The sequence below is a fragment of the Vulpes vulpes genome, chromosome 13, assembly GCF_048418805.1.
Source record: "Vulpes vulpes isolate BD-2025 chromosome 13, VulVul3, whole genome shotgun sequence".
Classification (NCBI taxonomy): Eukaryota; Metazoa; Chordata; class Mammalia; order Carnivora; family Canidae; genus Vulpes; species Vulpes vulpes.
The window spans coordinates 126,818,911-126,836,882 of NC_132792.1; the positions used below are offsets into that span (position 1 = coordinate 126,818,911).

A 17,972-nucleotide genomic window follows, 5' to 3' on the forward strand; every position below is an offset into this window, starting at 1 on the left:
AAAGACACAGATCATTATGGCACATGACTTGGATGAGAAGCAATTTCTTTCTTTCTTTCTTTCTTTCTTTCTTTCTTTCTTTCTTTCTTTCTTTTTTTTGAGATAAATGTTTTTATTTATTTATGCTTCTCCATTTTGTTCAAAACAACAACAACCACCTTAATATAACTGACAGCCCTTCCCCCTCACCCTTCCTCGGGCTAGGGGGTAGTTAGCGGGGGAAATGGCCCCCAGGGGTGGGGCTGACCATAAGAGCCCCTCAGGGAGGTAATGGAGCCCAAATCCCCTGCCCAGGGGTTGGGGCACCTGTAGTGTATGAACTGGGGAGTTAACAGGGCTCTTGAACCTCTTGTACCAACGTATATGCCCTTGACCATCAAGGGTCAGGAAGCACGTGAGGGAGGGGATTCCTACCACTCCTCTACGTCCCACCCCAGCCCCAATTTCACACACTAGGGGCTGGGGAGCAAGAAGAGTGGAGAAAGAGGGGGGTAGAGAAGCAATTTCATAACAGTGAGTGATTGTCATTATCCACAGAATGATGAATGCCAGACTTGTATGTGTGTATATAAACAGACACCATCATTAAAAATGTATTTTTAATCTGTAGTTCCAAGGAGGTTGCTGTCTTAATTCCTATCCTGAAAAACTCATCTTATCTTTTTTACCTTGCACTAGTATTGTGTTTGTTTCCTTCTGTATGTATGAAAAGAAACTGATCAGTAACTTTCCTCTGTATGAAAGCCATGTCAAGGGCTGGTGAGCTCTATGGTTCCATGGTAACTATATTTTAAAATGTAATCAACATGGTTGGGCAACGGATTTTTGTTCCTTTCTGTCCAGATGATGAGTTTAGACCCTGAAATACTGAAATTTCTAGGAAAGCATGATTGCTAATTTATGGGACAAAAAGATGGGGATTTATGAAATCAAGACTGTTCAGGAAAAGCCAGGAAATGTGATTTGATGATTTCAGAGCTACCTAATTTGTTGGGCAAAAAAAACCCCTTCTCTCTGTGAATTCTCTATCAGAAACCAAATGAAATAATTAATGAGCTGCAACAACTGAATCTTCTAGATGCATTTATGAGATCAGTTACTTGTCTACCATGAGTCATGATTGCCAATTGATAGTACATCACAATTAAGTTTGAAAAATTATTATTTTAAATGTGTAATGGTATTCGCTCAATTTAGTAAGTGATATGATTGAAATTTCAGAAAGCCAAGTGTAGTTTTGGAGAGTAAAAGCCAGGATCCTTTCTCTACATGGTAAGTGGTAGGCAGACTGCAGAGGTGAGTGAGGAGGGAGAGGGGGTGACTCAGGTTCCTTTTTTATCTGCTTATCAGCCCTGTGACTTGGAGTGAGATGCTGAACTCTGTAGTCCTCGATTTCCTCATTAGCAACAACAGGGTCACCTCAGAGGTTGTTGTATAGATCACACTAGTTAGTGTATGTGAAGCGTATAGAACAGTGTTTGGCCATTTTATTATGTAAGTGTTTGTTATGATCATGAATGTTACTTACGTGCGCACTGCAACTCTAGTTCAAATCAGTTTAATTTTACTAACAAATAATGAGTTCTCATTATGTGCGTTACGCTCTGCTAGAAACTGGGATGGTTAGCATGTCAGATTAAAAGAGAAATACAGTTTCTAAAAATGTGAGGCTCTGGGTAGATAAGAAGGATTATGCAAATTATCTTTATATATACAATTGTAACTTTCGTTTATTAAGTACAAATCCTTACACAAACACACACCCACACAGGATCTTGCTTTCACCCATCTGCTCATGTACGCCTGTGTGCGTGCCTGTACACACACGTATTTCTGGACAACTGACATCTTGAATCTTGAATCCAAAGGAAGTAATGTGGTCTTCTCAACCCTATAGCCACTTCTGATTTTTGTTGATTGGTCAATTGGTTGGTTTTTCTGCTCTTTGTTTTGGTTTTAAATTGAAGACCCCTACACCCAGGCAACATTGAGAGATCTCACCTTGACGTTAGTGGGACATATTCTGCTGTCATGTGCCAGGCTGCTGCATCCTAGTATGACTCAGGTATTTGGTCCATCCTGTAGCCCACTCATTCCTTGCTAGCAATATTTTTCCTAACTGACTGTAAACGTAGGAAAAGCAACAGACAAGGGCTTTTGTTTTACCTAACTTAGAAACATTTTCATTGTCTCATTTGTTTCATAGCTATGTTCACGACCGGTTCATTAATGACATTATTCACATTTTCTATTAGAATCACTGTATGAGTCAAGCCCTCCTGGGAAGCCTGCTGTCTGGAAGTGTCAGCTATGGCTCTGTGTGGTCCAGTATCCACCATCTTTTCCATTCTTCCTTTCTTTCTCACCCCTTCTTTCCCAAAGTGGGTCTATTCCTTCCTGAAGTATTGAAGGAGACTTCATTCATTCATTCATTGTGTAGACAGTCAGCATCCACTTTGGAACATGGGGGGGGGGGTGTCTCTGGAACCAGGAGAATCCTATTTTTGCCAGTGTCATTCCCATGTAAAAGTCTGAGAAAAGTACCCAATATTTGCAGTCTCATCATAATATTTAACTAGAATTTTTTTTTTTGCTGCATTTTTTTGTAATCTAGGAAAAATAAAATCCCAACTGTTCTTGCTTTTCATTTTGCCTAAAAGGAGATGAGCATGGTTGGTGGAGACCGGATTCTTTAAATAATTGAAACTCTTTGAGCCTGTTGCAATTAAGAGGTTAGTAATTAGTAGGTTGGTGTGAAACAGCCAGAGAAAATGGAATATTCTGTTACAACCTGAAAAACAGATTTCATCCTTTGTTTTGATGTGGATCACGGGGCTTGCATGCATTTCTACTGTATTATAGCCACCTTCCAATTGTCTGGTTTGTATTTTTTTTACAGGGATATAAGGAAAAAAAAAACCATGTATAAATTAATTAAAACAAAATTAGGATGCATACTAATGATCTGTTATTTGGCGCAGTTTAGAATTTATTATGTTGTTTATTTTCAGTTCTCAGAGTTTGGTTTTATAGAAAAGGCGATCGAGCAGCTTTCTTCAGGAGGCACATACTCTAGGGATACCTGGGTGGCTCAGTGGTTGAGCATCTGCCTTCGGCTCAGGGCGTGATCCCTAGATCTGGGGATCGAGTCCTGCATCAGGCTCTCCAAGAGGAACCTACTTCTCCCTCTGCCTATGTCTCTGCCTCTCTCTATGCTTCTCATGAATAAATAAATAAATTAATTAATTAATTAAATTAAGTCTTAAAAAATAATTTTTAAAGGAGGCACATACTCTAGTGGGAAGATCACAGGGTTTGGCATCGAACATGTCTGACATGACAGGTAGTTTAGTAGTTGTGGCCACAGTGGGCAAATGTCATAACCCACCTGATCCTCAATTAACTCATCTATAAAATGGGTATAATAATGCCAGTCTTATTTGATGGCTTTGTAAATCTGATTTAAATGATGTTTATAAAATAACAGATAATGGAGCTCATAAAAGAGATTTGCTGTTTTCATTTTTATTTTTGCTTTTCTGGAGCAGGACACTTAGTTTCAAATTTATTTAGTGGACACTTGCTTTCTATGTAATCTGAGAGCAGGAATAACTTTAAGCAGTCCATCAAGTTCTCAATTTCCATTAAAGGAGGTTCAGGATACTAATTCACATTGTTCTTCATGGTTTAGATGAAGAAACAAGAGAAATGTGAATATTTTCAGGTAGATTCTCACCCTCTGCTCCCACTAGGGCAGTTTTTGACCATGACTACTTGTCAAAATCACCAGGGGAGTTTCTGGAATATACTGATGCCCAAGCTACCCCTGAACACTTAAGTTAGAGTATCTTGGAGATGGGCTCAGGCTTTGATACTTTTAAAACAGATGACTTGGGAGCAGCCTGGGTGGCTCAGTGGTTTAGCGCCGCCTTCGGCCCAGGGCCTAATCCTGGAGACCAGGGATCAAGTCCCACATCAGGCTCCCTGCATGGAGCCTGCTTCTTCCTCTGCCTGTGTCTCTGCCTCTCTCTGTCTCTCTCTCTCTCTCTCATGTATAAATTAATAAAAATCTTAAAAAAAAAAAAAAAGATGACTTGGTAGCCAGGATTGAGTACCACTGCTTAAAACCACCCCAGTCTAATAAAGTGTTTGATTCTTATAGATTTCACCACAGGGCCACACTGTTCCCTTCCCATCTGGTCTGTCACCCCAATTTTACTAGTTTCAGTTTAGCCCTGTTTGTCCCAGTTATTCTCTCATTGATGATATAACAAGGTGGTAACCTCTACTGGAATATTCCACATCTTCCTGGACTATGGGGCATGTGTCGTGTTTATTACTGTAGGTTATTGTCTAGTATGTGGCCAGGAAGAGAATGGAGCCCACTGATTGCTTTGGGATTTGAAACTGTAGACCCTTCTTCAGCCCTCACATCTCTAGGCTAAATATTATTTCAGTCAAGCTCCCGGTGTGCAGTCTCAGCATGAAAATAGCATAACCTGATGGAAAGGGTGTAAAATCTTGTAAAATAGTATCTCTTCCATGCTCCACAAAATCAACACTCAGCAGAAGCTTCTAAATTAGCATTCTTGCATTGGAAATGTGGCTATGAAATGATTGTGCATGTGCCTTTGTTGCACAAATTTTTAGCAAGGTACTGTGCTGTTTGCTGAGGATGCAAAATCAAAAAAGCAACAATCCCTACCCACCGTGGAACTCAATGTTTAGTGGAGGAAATGAAGAAATGGATGCAGAGAATGCTGAGTGGTAGAGCAGCAACAGGAACCAGCAGTGAGCAGGCTGGGAAGGCTGTCCTTGGCTCTTGGTGGCTCAGTAAGCTCTCTGGCTCCTGTGGCTTCTGGTTCTCCCTCAGTGCTGTTCTTTCCTGGTAAATTTCTGCTGCTTCATCGTGCTTCTATTTCCCCATCTGTTGAGCGATCCTAATTATGCTCTTGCTTGCTTTCCAATATATTTCCAAGGGAAATCATCATTCTGATATAAACTCATAAGCACTATGATTAGCAAGAGTTTAACCTCTTTGATTCTTTTTAAATCCAATCATATAGGCATGAATAAATCATGAGCCCAAAGATATGCTTCCCAATTATTTGAATTAAATAATGATTTTTCTTTAAAGTTGTCTTGTCTTAGTTTTGCTTACCTAATTGCTTGATTGTTTTCTCTCTAGACCTTCTTGCTACACTTCCTGTTTCCCTATGGCCAATTTACGTTTTTGCAACTTTCTTGGATTTTTTTTCATTGTAATAGTAATGGCTTCTCACTATAGAAAATTTAGAAACTACAGAGAAATGATTAGAAAGAACATGATCATCCATATGACCATCAACAAAACCTTTTTTAAGTTTGATATTTTATGAGGAATTATGTATGCTCATATTATACAAAGAAATTTGTATCTTAATTTTGAGCGTAGCATTACACTATAAGCACCTTTTCATTATTTTAACATTTTGAACATTATTTTAAATTGGCTGCATAATATCCAGTGTAGTGGATGCACCAGATTAAATTTATGTAACTCAATTTTTGGACATTTAGCCTATTTTTTGATTTTTCTTTTTCTGAATAAATTGTGCTACAGTGAATATCTTTGTGCAAAACATTGTTTTTTTGCTCATTCACTTGGGATCAGTTCTTGGAAGTGGGGGCAGAGGGCTAAGGAGGCTGAGCTGCTTTCTTAAGACTGCAAGCACCCTCGTGGTTATGTCCTGGAGGAGCTGAGATCGTCAGGAGTGAGGATCAGAAGGAATTCAGCCTCCTTGTAGTGTGGGGCCCGCTGACCACTCAGAACAAGTAATTGTGGAAGAGCTGGAGTGTGAGGCCTATGTCACGTGTCCCTCCCTTGCCCGTCACATCCTCCTTTTTTGCAGCAGAGGATGCTGACAAGCTGTGCCGTCCACACTCTTCCAGCCATGGCTGACCACGCTGCCAAGGTGACGTTGTCTACCTGCCCTTTGCAGCTAGAGGGGATCCTGGAGCCACCCCGAAGGTACTTTCCAGCTACCGTAGGAATCCAGCTGCCCAGGTCCCTGTTATAGACATGCTGCTCCTAATATTAATTCCGTGCTATTTCCTGGCCCATTATTGGCAGAATGTGCTTATTCATCTATCTTCATCTATGTGCCCCTGACAGGGGTGGCTGTGTTCCTACGCATGGGGTGCATAATTGTGATAACCATCATTAGGCAAGGCTTGATGAGTAACCGTTCAGAATAATTAAGCCCCTTAATGGGATGGAACCTGGATTAATGAATGGACTGGCAGCCTGAAGCTTATATAGCAGATACTCTTCATTGGTGTTGGGTGAGTGATCTTGTTGCTCATTGCCCACAAAGCAGGTGTTCTCTGCTAAGTTGCTGGACCAGTGGCACTGGCAGTCTTCCCAAAGCTTTAACTGATCCATGACCTCAGGACATTTGTGAACTGATGTGTAGTCCACCATCTTCTCCCTTTGGGTAAGGAATTCTACATTCCATAGACATCCAGACACACAGACAGCTCCTGGGCCTCAAGCCACCTTTCCTGGCTCCACTATCTCTCTCAAGCCCAATCCTAGCCATAGAGTTCATCACTATGCTCTCTCATAAATGCCTGAGATCTTTCCATGTTTCTGATTGCCACTCTGTCCCAGGCCACATTACCTCCCACTGGACCGCATGCCGACCTGATTGTTCATTGAGCCTCCAGCCCTGCCCTGTACCAGTCCTTCTCCAATTTGTAGTCAGAATTTTATTTTTTAATTTATTTTTTAAAGGTTTATTTATGTTAGAGAGAGAGCGTGCACATGCACAAGAGTCAGTTAGGGGCAGAAGAATAGCATATTCAAGCAGGCTCTATGCCCAGTGCTCGGCCAGATGTGGGGCTCAATCTCCCAACCCTGAGATCATGACCTGAGCTGACACCAAGAGCCACCTGAGCTGACTGAGCCACCCCGGCACCTCAGAATTTTCTTTTAGAGCAGAAATTCAATTATGTCCTTGCCTATGTAAATTCCTTCAGAGATCCACAGAGCTTTCTGAACAAAGTCCAAATTCCATCCACGCTTACAAGAGCCTCCTACTTAGCTCTCAGGCCACAGGTCTCTGCCTGGAACAGTTTTTCTTTTTTCTCTTCCTTTGGGGAACTTGCCCTATGTGGCTTAGGCTGAGTTATAAGTACCCCTGCCACACTGTCCCTAGGCCTGTACCTCCTCCTGGGCTGTATTTAATTACTTATCATTTATCTCCAGCATTTGTGAAGGTCCCTGGCACTTAGCAAGCACCCAGTAAGTGTGCTGAATGAAATTGCTTAAAAGACATTTCTCCCTATTCTGGGGGTCCTTTTATTTGAGAATAATAGTTGATGCTGACAAATATACAAGTAATATGTCTTTGTTTATATCCCTGGCAAACTTTATGTATATCAGTAAGTATAGTAAGTAGGTAAAATTTCAGTAAGTTTTCTAAATGGAAAAAGAAAATTTTCAGCAAATACAGTACTAAAAACTTCAGTAAATATAGTAAGTAAATAAGAGCTCAATCTTGTAGGGGCACCTGGGTGGCTCAGGAAGTTAAACGTCTACCTTTAACTCAGGACATGATCCTTGGGGTCCTGGGATCAAGCCCCAGATCAGGCTCCCTCCTCAGTGGGGAGTCTGCTTCCCCCTCACCCTCTCTCTCTCCCCATTCCCCCTTGCCTGTGCTTGAGTGCTCTCTCTCTCTCATAAATAAATAAAATCTTAAAAAAAAATCAATCTTGTAGATAATCAAACTAATTGGTTAAATAAATAAAATGGGAAATTGAGTCTAGAGGAGATCCACGCATATGTGGTTTTGTCTGTTAAATCATAAGTTAAAGAAAAAATCAAGACAAGTATATTGCTTTACTTATTTTTTTAAGGATTTTTATTATTTAGTAGGGAGAGAGCAAGAGAGCATGCATGAGTTGGGGGAGGGGCAGAGGGAGAGGGAAAAGTAGACTCCCCACTGAGCAGGGACCCCCGACCTGACATGGAGCTTGATTCCAGGATTCCAGGATCATGATCTGAGCTCAAGGCAGACATTTAAACTACTGAGCCACCCAGATACCCGGTATATTGCTTTAAAAGGATATCATGGCTTGAAATAAGTCCTAGTCTTATTTTCTCGTGACTGTATCATCACTTGTTTAATATCTTTAACCAGTTCTTTTAAACTTCAATTTAAACTTTATGTGCACACATATAGACATGTGTACATGTATGTGCATGAGTAGGGTAACAGCGTACCTAAGACACAAAGTCACACACACACACACACACACACACACGCATTTTGGTGCTTATGTTACTTCGGGATATATTCTAGGTATGGGATTCCTGAGTGGAATGCAGCAATGTCAGAGTACCCTTTCCCCAAATAGCCAACAGGAGTAAAAGTTACCACTCATAAATTTTTTCCAGTATCCTGAGTACAAAGAGAGATCTCTGCATTGCTTTGCTTTGCACTTCCCTTGACACGTGAAGCATCTCTTCGTGTCTGCCAGCCATACTTTGTCCAGATTTGATTGGATGTTTGACCTTTTCATATTAATTTTTAATATATTTTTAAAGAGTACAGCTATTAACACTTCCCTTCTCATCTGCATAGCAAATATTTATTCTAGAATTTTACTGTTTCTCATTTAGTTTGTGATATCTTTTGCAATATAATTTTTTAACTTTTGTAATTACGTCTTTTATTGCTTTTACATAGCTGGCTTGTATATTGGTTCTGTGGCCACTGCAACAAAGTACCACAGACAGAAAACAACAGAAATTTACTCTCTCCTACTTCTGGAGGTTGGAAGTCTGAACTCTATTTCCCTAGACTAAGAACTAGGTGTCACCAGAGCAGTGCTCCCTCCAGAGACTCCAGCAGCCACCACTACTGGATGAGAATGCACATGTGTGCATTTGAGTGTGTGGCAGGTGCCACTGTCCCTTGGCTAGCTGTTGTGTCACTCTGGTCTTCAAGACTAGCATCCTCAAATACCTCTGCTTTGTTTTCATGTGGCCGCCTCCTCTGGGTGTGTCCAGGAGGGTCCAATCCCCTCTGCTTCTCCTACAAGTACATTGATTGTATTTAGGGCCCACTCAAATAATCCAGGAAAATCTCATCTCAAGATCTTTAATTTGGTCATATCTGCAAAGATGCTATTTTCAAGTAAGGTAAAATTACAGGCTCCAGATTAGTACCTGACATTTCTGGGGACCATTATTTAGCCTCAGCTAGCTTGGTTAAAGTTTTCCCTACTCTAAGGCTGTACATACCTATACTTTAATAGATTTTCTTAAAAGTATTGGTATGTTTTTTGTTTTTGTTTTGTTACTGTTTTTTTTTTAAGATCTTTAAATTTTATTTGAGAGAGAGCACGCAAACATGCATGAGTAGGGGGCATGGGCAGACGGAGAAGGAGAAGCCGACCCACCGCTGAGCAGGGAGCCTGATGTGAGATTGGATCCCAAGATGTTGGGATCATTACTGGAGGCAAAGACAGATGCTTAACCAACTGAACCACCCAGGTACCCCTGTGTTGTTTTTTTTTTATTATTATTTTTTTATTTTTTTATTTTTTTATTTTTTTATGTATGATAGTTACAGAGAGAGAGAGAGAGAGGCAGAGACACAGGCAGAGGGAGAAGCAGGCTCCATGCACCGGGAGCCCGATGTGGGATTCAATCCCGGGTCTCCAGGATCGCACCCCGGGCCAAAGGCAGGCGCCAAACCGCTGCGCCACCCAGGGATCCCCTTGTTTTTTTTTTTAAGATTTATTTATTCATTTTAGAGAGAGAGAGAGAGAGAACACAAGTGAATGGAAGGAGGGGCAGAGAGAGAGAGAGAATCCCAAGCGGATTCTCCACTAAGTGTGGAGCTGGAAGCAGGGCTCACTCAGTCTCACAACCTAAGATCATGATCTGAGCTAAAACCAGGAGCTTGGGTGCTTATCTGACTTAGCCACCCAGGTGCCCCAGTATGAGTATGTTTTTATTTTGCCTGAAACATATTTTTCCATGTGGTATAATGGGGGTCCATTTACTTGTGCCAAATTAAACCACTTTCTCTTTTTCAGACTGAATTAAAATAGCATATTTGTTATTCATATAATCATATGTGCTTCATTTCTGGATTCTCTGTTAAGTTCCTTTACCTATTTATCTGTTCCTGTGCCTCGACCATATCGGTATGATTACTGTGACTTTGTGTTATGTTTTTTATAATGCTGAAGACATTTACACTTATTAATTTCTCTGACTCCAGAAATTGCTTCATTTCATGATTTTGCTATGAAGTGCTCAGCTATAGCTTTCTAGAGAATACAGAAATTCACTTTTTTTTCTCTTGTGATATACAAATGAGCTAAGAGTGAGCTTTTAAATTTTTAAGTAGATATAATTTATTTTATGTGTTACACGTTAATGGTCTGTTTCTCATTTTCTTAGATTAAGAACAAAGAATGCAACTGATAGAATATCTCCCTTCAACTTCTGTTCAGGTTTTCTTAATGGCTGTTACAGAACAGATTTTATAATATTCTAATGGACAAACATACAGTTGAGGAATTTGATGTATAGAATGAGAAATAGGTGTAAATGTATATGCATAATCGTTCGATAATACTAAATTTTCATACAATCTTATTTATTCATCATTAAATCTAGTCATTTTGAGAGACATATTTTGAAGCTTTATATTGTGGTAGTGTTTTAATTGCATTACTGATAGCTTTTGCTTTACATATTTAGCTGCTGTGTTGTTTGGCACATACCAGTTTATAACTGTCTCCACCCCATAAATTGTGCCACAACAGAATAAGGCCCTGCTTTTTCCCATTTAGTACTTTTAAGACCTCTCAACTCTTATTCTAATTTTTACTGAGGTTCTTTATCCTATTGGTTATAGATCAGTATTTCTCAACCTTCTTTTCATTAACACCTTATTAAGGAGACTTTTTAGACACTTTTTTCCTAAATCTGCCACCCCATGAGATTTTAATACCACAGGTACATTGCATATTTATTTTATATATATATGTGTTTTATTTATAAAAGAAGTAACTTCCACACACAACCAACTCAGCCCCTTTCATGTAATAGCGCCTCCCATTGAAAATCATGTAATAGGGATCCCTGGGTGGCGCAGCGGTTTGGCGCCTGCCTTTGGCCCAGGGCGCGATCCTGGAGACCCGGGATCGAACCCCACGTCGGGCTCCCGGTGCATGGAGCCTGCTTCTCCCTCTGCCTGTGTCTCTGCCTCTCTCTCTCTCTGTGTGACTATCATAAATAAATAAAAAAATTAAAAAAAAAAAAAAAGAAAATCATGTAATAGATTCTCAGTAGAACAGTAGAACTCCCCCTATAATGTGTCTCTTCTATTTCAAGAATCCTTTTTAAGCAGGTCCAAATCCTATTGTTCATCACTTGTTCTCCCTTTTATCCTCTTTGATGGTGGTTAGTGATATTTATTGTTTTATTACAGTATTTCCTTTAATATGTTCCTTGTTTGGGTTATGTAGGTGATATAATTCCTAAATCTGTATATATCTGCAAATATTTCCTTTTTTGACCCTGGCAAGTAAAATCTTTGGGTAAAGCATTCCCTTGGTCTAGTTTGTTCTTTCATAGTCTGTAGCCATCATTTACTGGCTTAGTGTTGCTAATGGCTGACATCATGCCAGTCTAATCCAGGTAACTTTTTTTTTGTTTGTTTTTGGACAGAAGTTTGTAAGAATTTCTCTTTCTCCTTGGTATTTATTGATTTTATAGAATGTACCTAAATGTTTCCACATTACATTCATCTTTAATTATCTTTTCAACATGTAGATCTGGGCCTTTCCTCAAGTAGGACCATTTTTCTTCTATTTGAAAGCTTATTCTTTCTGCCTCTTGTTTTCTTCTAACACATCTATTAGCCATATGCCATAGATCCTCAATTTCTCTATAACCCTTTTCCTCTCATATCATCTTTGTTTTTGTGTGAGTGCATGCATGCATGTGTATGCTTTGAGATATTTCTTCTGTTAAAAAAGAAATTTTTTCAGACCACTAATCTGGGTCTCAACAGAGGCCATGTTGTTCTTTAATTATTCTTCTAATTTAATTCTAAAATCCTAGAGTGTTAGTCCCAGCCATACTTATCTGTTCTTGAATACTTAACATTATGCTTTAGCTCCAGTTCTGTCTTCTCGAGTAGCCTGTATCATCAAGCACCCATATTATGTTCAAACATCTTCTCCGTTGTCAGGCCCCTTAAGTGCATTGATATTTGATGTTATCAGATTATTAGTACCTTCTTCCTTTTAGATGAAGGAAGGGCAATATTAGGTGGTTAACTAGTCCCCCTCAATACTTCATACTCTAACCCCTAGGCAGGCTGCCTGGGCTTAATTGGCCTAAACTGCTCAACACACCTGAGCCACTGGCTATCTTCAAGATTATTTAAGTTTAAAATATTGCCTAATGTTTCTCACCAGGAAGGGCAAGTTTTCAAATTAGTTGACCCTTGAACAACATGGGGGCTAATGGGGCGCAAACCCCTTGCATAGTTGAAAATCTGCTTATAACTTTTTACTCCCCCAAGATTTGATACTAATAGCTTCCTATTGAACAGAGACCAGAGACTGATAATATAAATAGCTAATGAACATATATTTTGTATGTTATATATACAAAAATAAGTTAGAAAAAATGTCATTAAGAAAATCTTAAGGATGAGGAAATACATTTATAGGACTGTACTGAATTTATTGAAAAAAATCCACATATAAGTGGACCCATGCAGTTCAAACCTATGTTGTTCAAGAGTCTACTGATGGAAAACTCTGAAAGCAGTAGCTTTTCCTGCTGATCTCTGCACCAGGTAGGTGTTTTATACCTTTGTTACTACATTTTGAATGTCTTAGCAAAGATATGAAGAGAGGAAGGTAAGATACTGAAAACAAGGGAGAAGCTCCCCCAGGCCCGAGTTCATTACAGTAAGCACTATAATTAACAATTTTAAGAATCCTCGGTGTAAGTCATCAGCACATACTAACAGGAAAAATAAGCTTTATTTAATGACAGTCTGTGCCAGTATCTGTGGATTTGGGAGTTTCTATTTTCATCCATGTTTGAGAATTCTGGTCTTCATTTTAAATCTCACAAAAATAACATAGTGGGAATCAATTCAAGGCACAGAGCCAGAAATACAGATAGGTTAGAAGATCTCTTATGTTTCATTGGTGCGAAACATATTGTTAACCAAGAGTTAAAAAAGGAAAAGAAACAAAAAGCATTTGTGTAAAACTACCAGCCCATTACTGATGGGGTTTCACAAAACACAAAGCACATAAGCCTTTTCTCTGTGTGAAGGGGAAGAGTATGAACAATCTGTGTGACTGCGTGATGACCAAAAGTCTGGGTTCCAGAAATCTGGGCCATGCAGAAATCACCAAGCCTCCAAGAGCCAGTGACAAGATTATAGTACGCAAGTGGGGGGGAGCACCAGAGCAGTTGAGGAAGGTGGTGTTGGTGACAGCCTTTCAGGAGAACCACAGAGTCCCACCACCTAGATGTCCCTCTTGACCTCTGGCTGCCGGGGTCCTCACCTCTCTTGCAGTCAACCTGAAATCCACATAGACCCTGCAATCTGCAAGGCAGCTGCTGTTGTCTTTCTTCTGTCCTCTGTCTTTCTCTTTCTCACCTTCCCTCACCTCTTTTACATAACCAGTTGACACCAGCCTGCTGTGTTCATTCCACACCTCCCAGGAATACCGGGTCTGCTGTAAACCTGCCTCCAAGCCCTGGGTGCAGAGCAATTCACGAGCTCTACCCTTGACTTCCATGCTTCATTAAAGGAAAAGGAAGCTTCTGTGCCTGCCACGGGGTACAATTCCCATGCCTCCCTCCAGTACCCAGGGATGAGGGAGCTTTGGCTGTGCTGGGTCAGCAGATTGGAGCACGGCCGGATTATGCCAGATACTCTGCCCTGCTACGCAGCCCTAGCACTGCCATTCTAACTCGTTCTCCTTACCCTTAGGTTTTGGTCTTTGGCTTCTCTGTTTTCTGAGGCTGAACTGCAGGAATTGCATGTTCCATCCACATTTCCTCCTTGCTCTCCTCCATCCTTTGTACTGAATCATTATTAACAGTCCATTCTTATCAAAGCAGAATAAGACTTTTCCACTTGGGGGCCATTAAGACCAAAGCCTTATTTCCTGTATGACCCTGGAAGGCATTTGAGTTTGTGGCTGAATAACAAAGATCTGAAAAATCAATAAAGGAAGACTGGTACATTTTATGATAAGGAGAGGGAGTCTATGAACACACACAAGGGAAAGTAAATAGGATAGGGTTGCGGTCCACTTGTCTGAGACAATGTAATGGCTAAGGACCTACCTCTATGCAGAGTCTCCTGGAGATTAAAATTTACTATAAAAATTTAATGCTTGTGAAAATCTTATGTAAGCAAAACCTTTTTTACCTTGTATTTTTATTTCAGTCATTTTTAGTTTGTGCTAGTAATGACAGATTGCTAAACAGGGCATTAGTTGAATTCTGTAAAACAGGTTTTAAACCAGAAGGTGAATTGAGGCAAATCACTGATAAGTAGCTGTGACTCTCCCCATAAGAACTTCCACTGAAAGGATACTTACCTACAACTAATTCTTTTAATTCTCAAAAAAGACCCTTTAAAGTATTAAACTCTAATATTATCTACATTTTACTGAGGAAGAAGCTGGAGATTAGTGAGAAGAGATACAGCTTGCAAATTGGAAAAAACCAGCTGGAATCCAGATCTCTCTGGGCTCAAACTCAACTGTATAATATTCTCTGCTGCTTCTTCATGTGTAGATAATGTCAGAGTTCATGAAAGAGTAAAAAAAAAAAAAGGTAGATTTGCTCTATAGCATTGAATTTAGGATTGCAATAATTGTTGATTTGCACAGCACTCAAGAAAACATAATGTAATCTGCATTCGTGCTACTACTCTGTTTATAACTCCTTTGAAAGAATTCTCTATGAATATCAATTGCTGAACTGCTTGTCTTTTAAAATTTGAATGAATAGTTTTAATTTTTAATAAGTTTATTTATACCTTTCTAAAATAGCATACTTTAGGTTTTCTGACTTTTCTGGTCTCTGAATATTTTTTTTCTAGGGTCAACGTCTTTTCGAAAAGTTGCTTCAACTGACTTCACAAAATATCGAAATCAAGCTAGTGAGTGATGTGACCGCGGACTCAAAGGTATTAGAAGCCTTGAGATCAAAGGGTAAGGCCAAGGTCGCTGTGCTACTCTAGCCCTGGTTGGGGGGGGGGGGTTGTCTGTGAGGACATCTCTCATTGTACTTAAAATAATATGTGATTTCTTTATGGTCAGCACATTGCACAAAGTTCACTTTTTATTTCTCCTTTGAAAAACAGCCTGATTAAAGCCTTTAAACGAGAGAACTAATTAATCAATTCTACCGGGAGATTTTAAATATTGTTGCATATTAGTTTATGCAAAATAATCTACTGGCCATTAAATGATAATTAACTAGAAAGAAGAATCTTTCCCTGTCTGAACACTTCAGTGATGTGATTAAAGACCCACTTCTCTTTCGAACAAACATTGGATTTCTGTTTTTCTCTTGCCCTTCAAATGGAAATCCTCCTCATGCTCCATCTTCTTTAAAATAATATAGTCAGGTGTAGGCATCTGTGAAACTCAGCCTAATTCCACAGAGAACATCATTCTTAGGTCATTTTGCAACTTGTTTCAAAATCCCATGGAGACCAGGCATCCTGAGGAAATAGCTTCTTCATTTTGCTGTGTCTTCACTAACTGAACTGTCCCTTCCAAATAGTTTTCACGGATTTATCAAAATTTTGGCCCTGAATTTACTATTAGAGTTGTACACCTCTGAACAGAAATGGCAGGTATGAGCCAGTGAAAATGCTTGAGCTGCCTGGTGTGACAGCTCCAGGTGTCACACCACCAGGTGTCATGTCCGGTGGTGACACGACAGCATTGCATCTCACATGTGTGCTGTTTAAACATGCTGGACAGTTTTGCATGTTATCTTCCCCAGATTAAGTGAAAACACCTTCTGAATAATGTCCAGGGCTATGAAGTGAAAGGTGAGCACAGGTGGTCTTTCCTTCTGCAGAAGAAAAATCAGAAGTGATAAAGTCTATGGAAAGACATAAATACACAGAAGACATAAGCATGGTTGGGCACACGTGTATTATTTTTTAGACACATAAGAAAATCAAGGTAACTTACAAGATACTGTTAGGTCTGAGAAGCTTCACTGTGCTACCTGACCACAGGACAATATTTTTGAAAAACTAGAAAATATGTAGTTCAGTGGATTAACACAAATCAGAAACATATTATTACTTTTTCTGTTTAAAACATGTGAGATTGGATTCCCACTATCTGAAAATCCATTGGCTGACACATTTTTAGGAATAGATTACTTCTGGCTAACTCTGGGTGCCTGTATTTGTTGATAAATTTCCCGTGGTGTCTTCTTACACACACATACACACACACACCACTTATGCACACACATCTCATTTACGTGCACGTATACCACATACACACACACCCCCAACATCTTTCACTTAAAGCTAATAAAGTTTTGCATTTCAGCTCAACTTCAATTATAACAATTAGAAAAAAAACCAACTATGCAGAACTAAAGCGTATGTCTGGTGCTGCTGAACATTTGGCACCTGAGATAAGGAATCGCTATTAATGAATTTATGGATAAAATCCTTGCCTACTGTTCTAGGGCAAATTATGAATTAAAGTTTTGTTATAGTCATCGCTTCTCACAAAGAAGAAAGTGTTTGAATTTCACAAGCAAGCATTATATATTACTACAACTTAGACTCTTTAGTGTGTGATAGGCGTTCTTGTCAAGACAAAACAAATGATTTCCGTTTACAATTGGAGAGTAATGAACAGGACCCTAATTTCTCATATCCATTCCCCATGGGCCCCTAGCGGGCCCTTCTGGCTTCTGTTACTGCACATATATACATACAGCACCACATATATTCATCATAGCAACTGTATCTCTCTACTCTCCTCCTTTGGCAGAGGTCTATTAAATAATAACAGTGCACTTTAGAAATATTTGTTATGGAACCATTTTATTTAATTAATTAAATAATTTTTATGGAATTCTTTTAAATCTGTGTTGGAATACCTGTCTTTAGGGTTATATTTTAATTTTTTTATGGAGAGATCCTGGTCTTCTGGTAAAGTTCCAGGAAAGTTTGGCCAGAAGTAATTCACAAATGACAGATAAGCATGAAACTAGCCATGAGCAACTTCAGCTGTGAGTCTGAAGTCACTGGAAATAGAAGCTGGTCACATACACAGTGGGAAGGGGTGAGTGAGGTTTCCCCAGGAAGTTGTGAGGATTTAGTGCAGGTTTGGGTCCAAAGAGGACAAGCCTGGCCCGCCAAGCCTCAGAGCCCTTCCTGGAGGCGGGGACATCCTTGCCACTCACTGTTGCTCCTGCTGCCCACCCGAGGCCTCTCCTCTCTTCCACATGACTCAGATGTCAGAAAGGTCACCTCCCTTACAAACACCTCACACTGTGGCCCAAAGATGGGGTGCTTTTGAAATCCTGTGCTCAAGAAGTCCATGAACTCAGGGGCAGATATCATTCTAGAGAAGACTGCCTGTCAATTCAAACATTTATGCCATTGACTGACCTTCACCACTTGTCCCCTGTAAGGATGTAAATGCAGCACGTTGGCTTAGCTGAGTTGCTTACTCTTCTCCCTTCCAGCAACAACCCCTTATTACCTGGTTTCCCACCTACCCAGCCGCTTCTGTGTACCTCCACGGCAGAGAATACACTCTCTCTGATTTGTAGACAGTGCCCCATAAATTGTTTTTCATAGAAATCAACTTGCTTTCCAAATCTGGAGGCCTTTGGATGCCTTCACAGGTTTGGTTTTGGGATTTTATCA

At 39.9% G+C, this 17,972-nt stretch overlaps 1 protein-coding gene across 11 annotated transcripts in view; it reads left to right on the plus strand.

Moving 5' to 3' along the window:
* The window catches only part of PLD5 (phospholipase D family member 5), a 407,776-nt gene that overhangs the window by 214,274 nt on the left and 175,530 nt on the right, over window positions 1-17,972 (plus strand). For all 11 annotated transcript variants that reach the window (XM_072732872.1, XM_072732871.1, XM_072732876.1 and 8 more), the window contains one exon: window positions 15,156-15,267. In XM_072732872.1, the coding sequence (XP_072588973.1) occupies window positions 15,156-15,267 (112 nt within the window). The remainder of the gene's footprint in view (window positions 1-15,155; window positions 15,268-17,972) is intronic.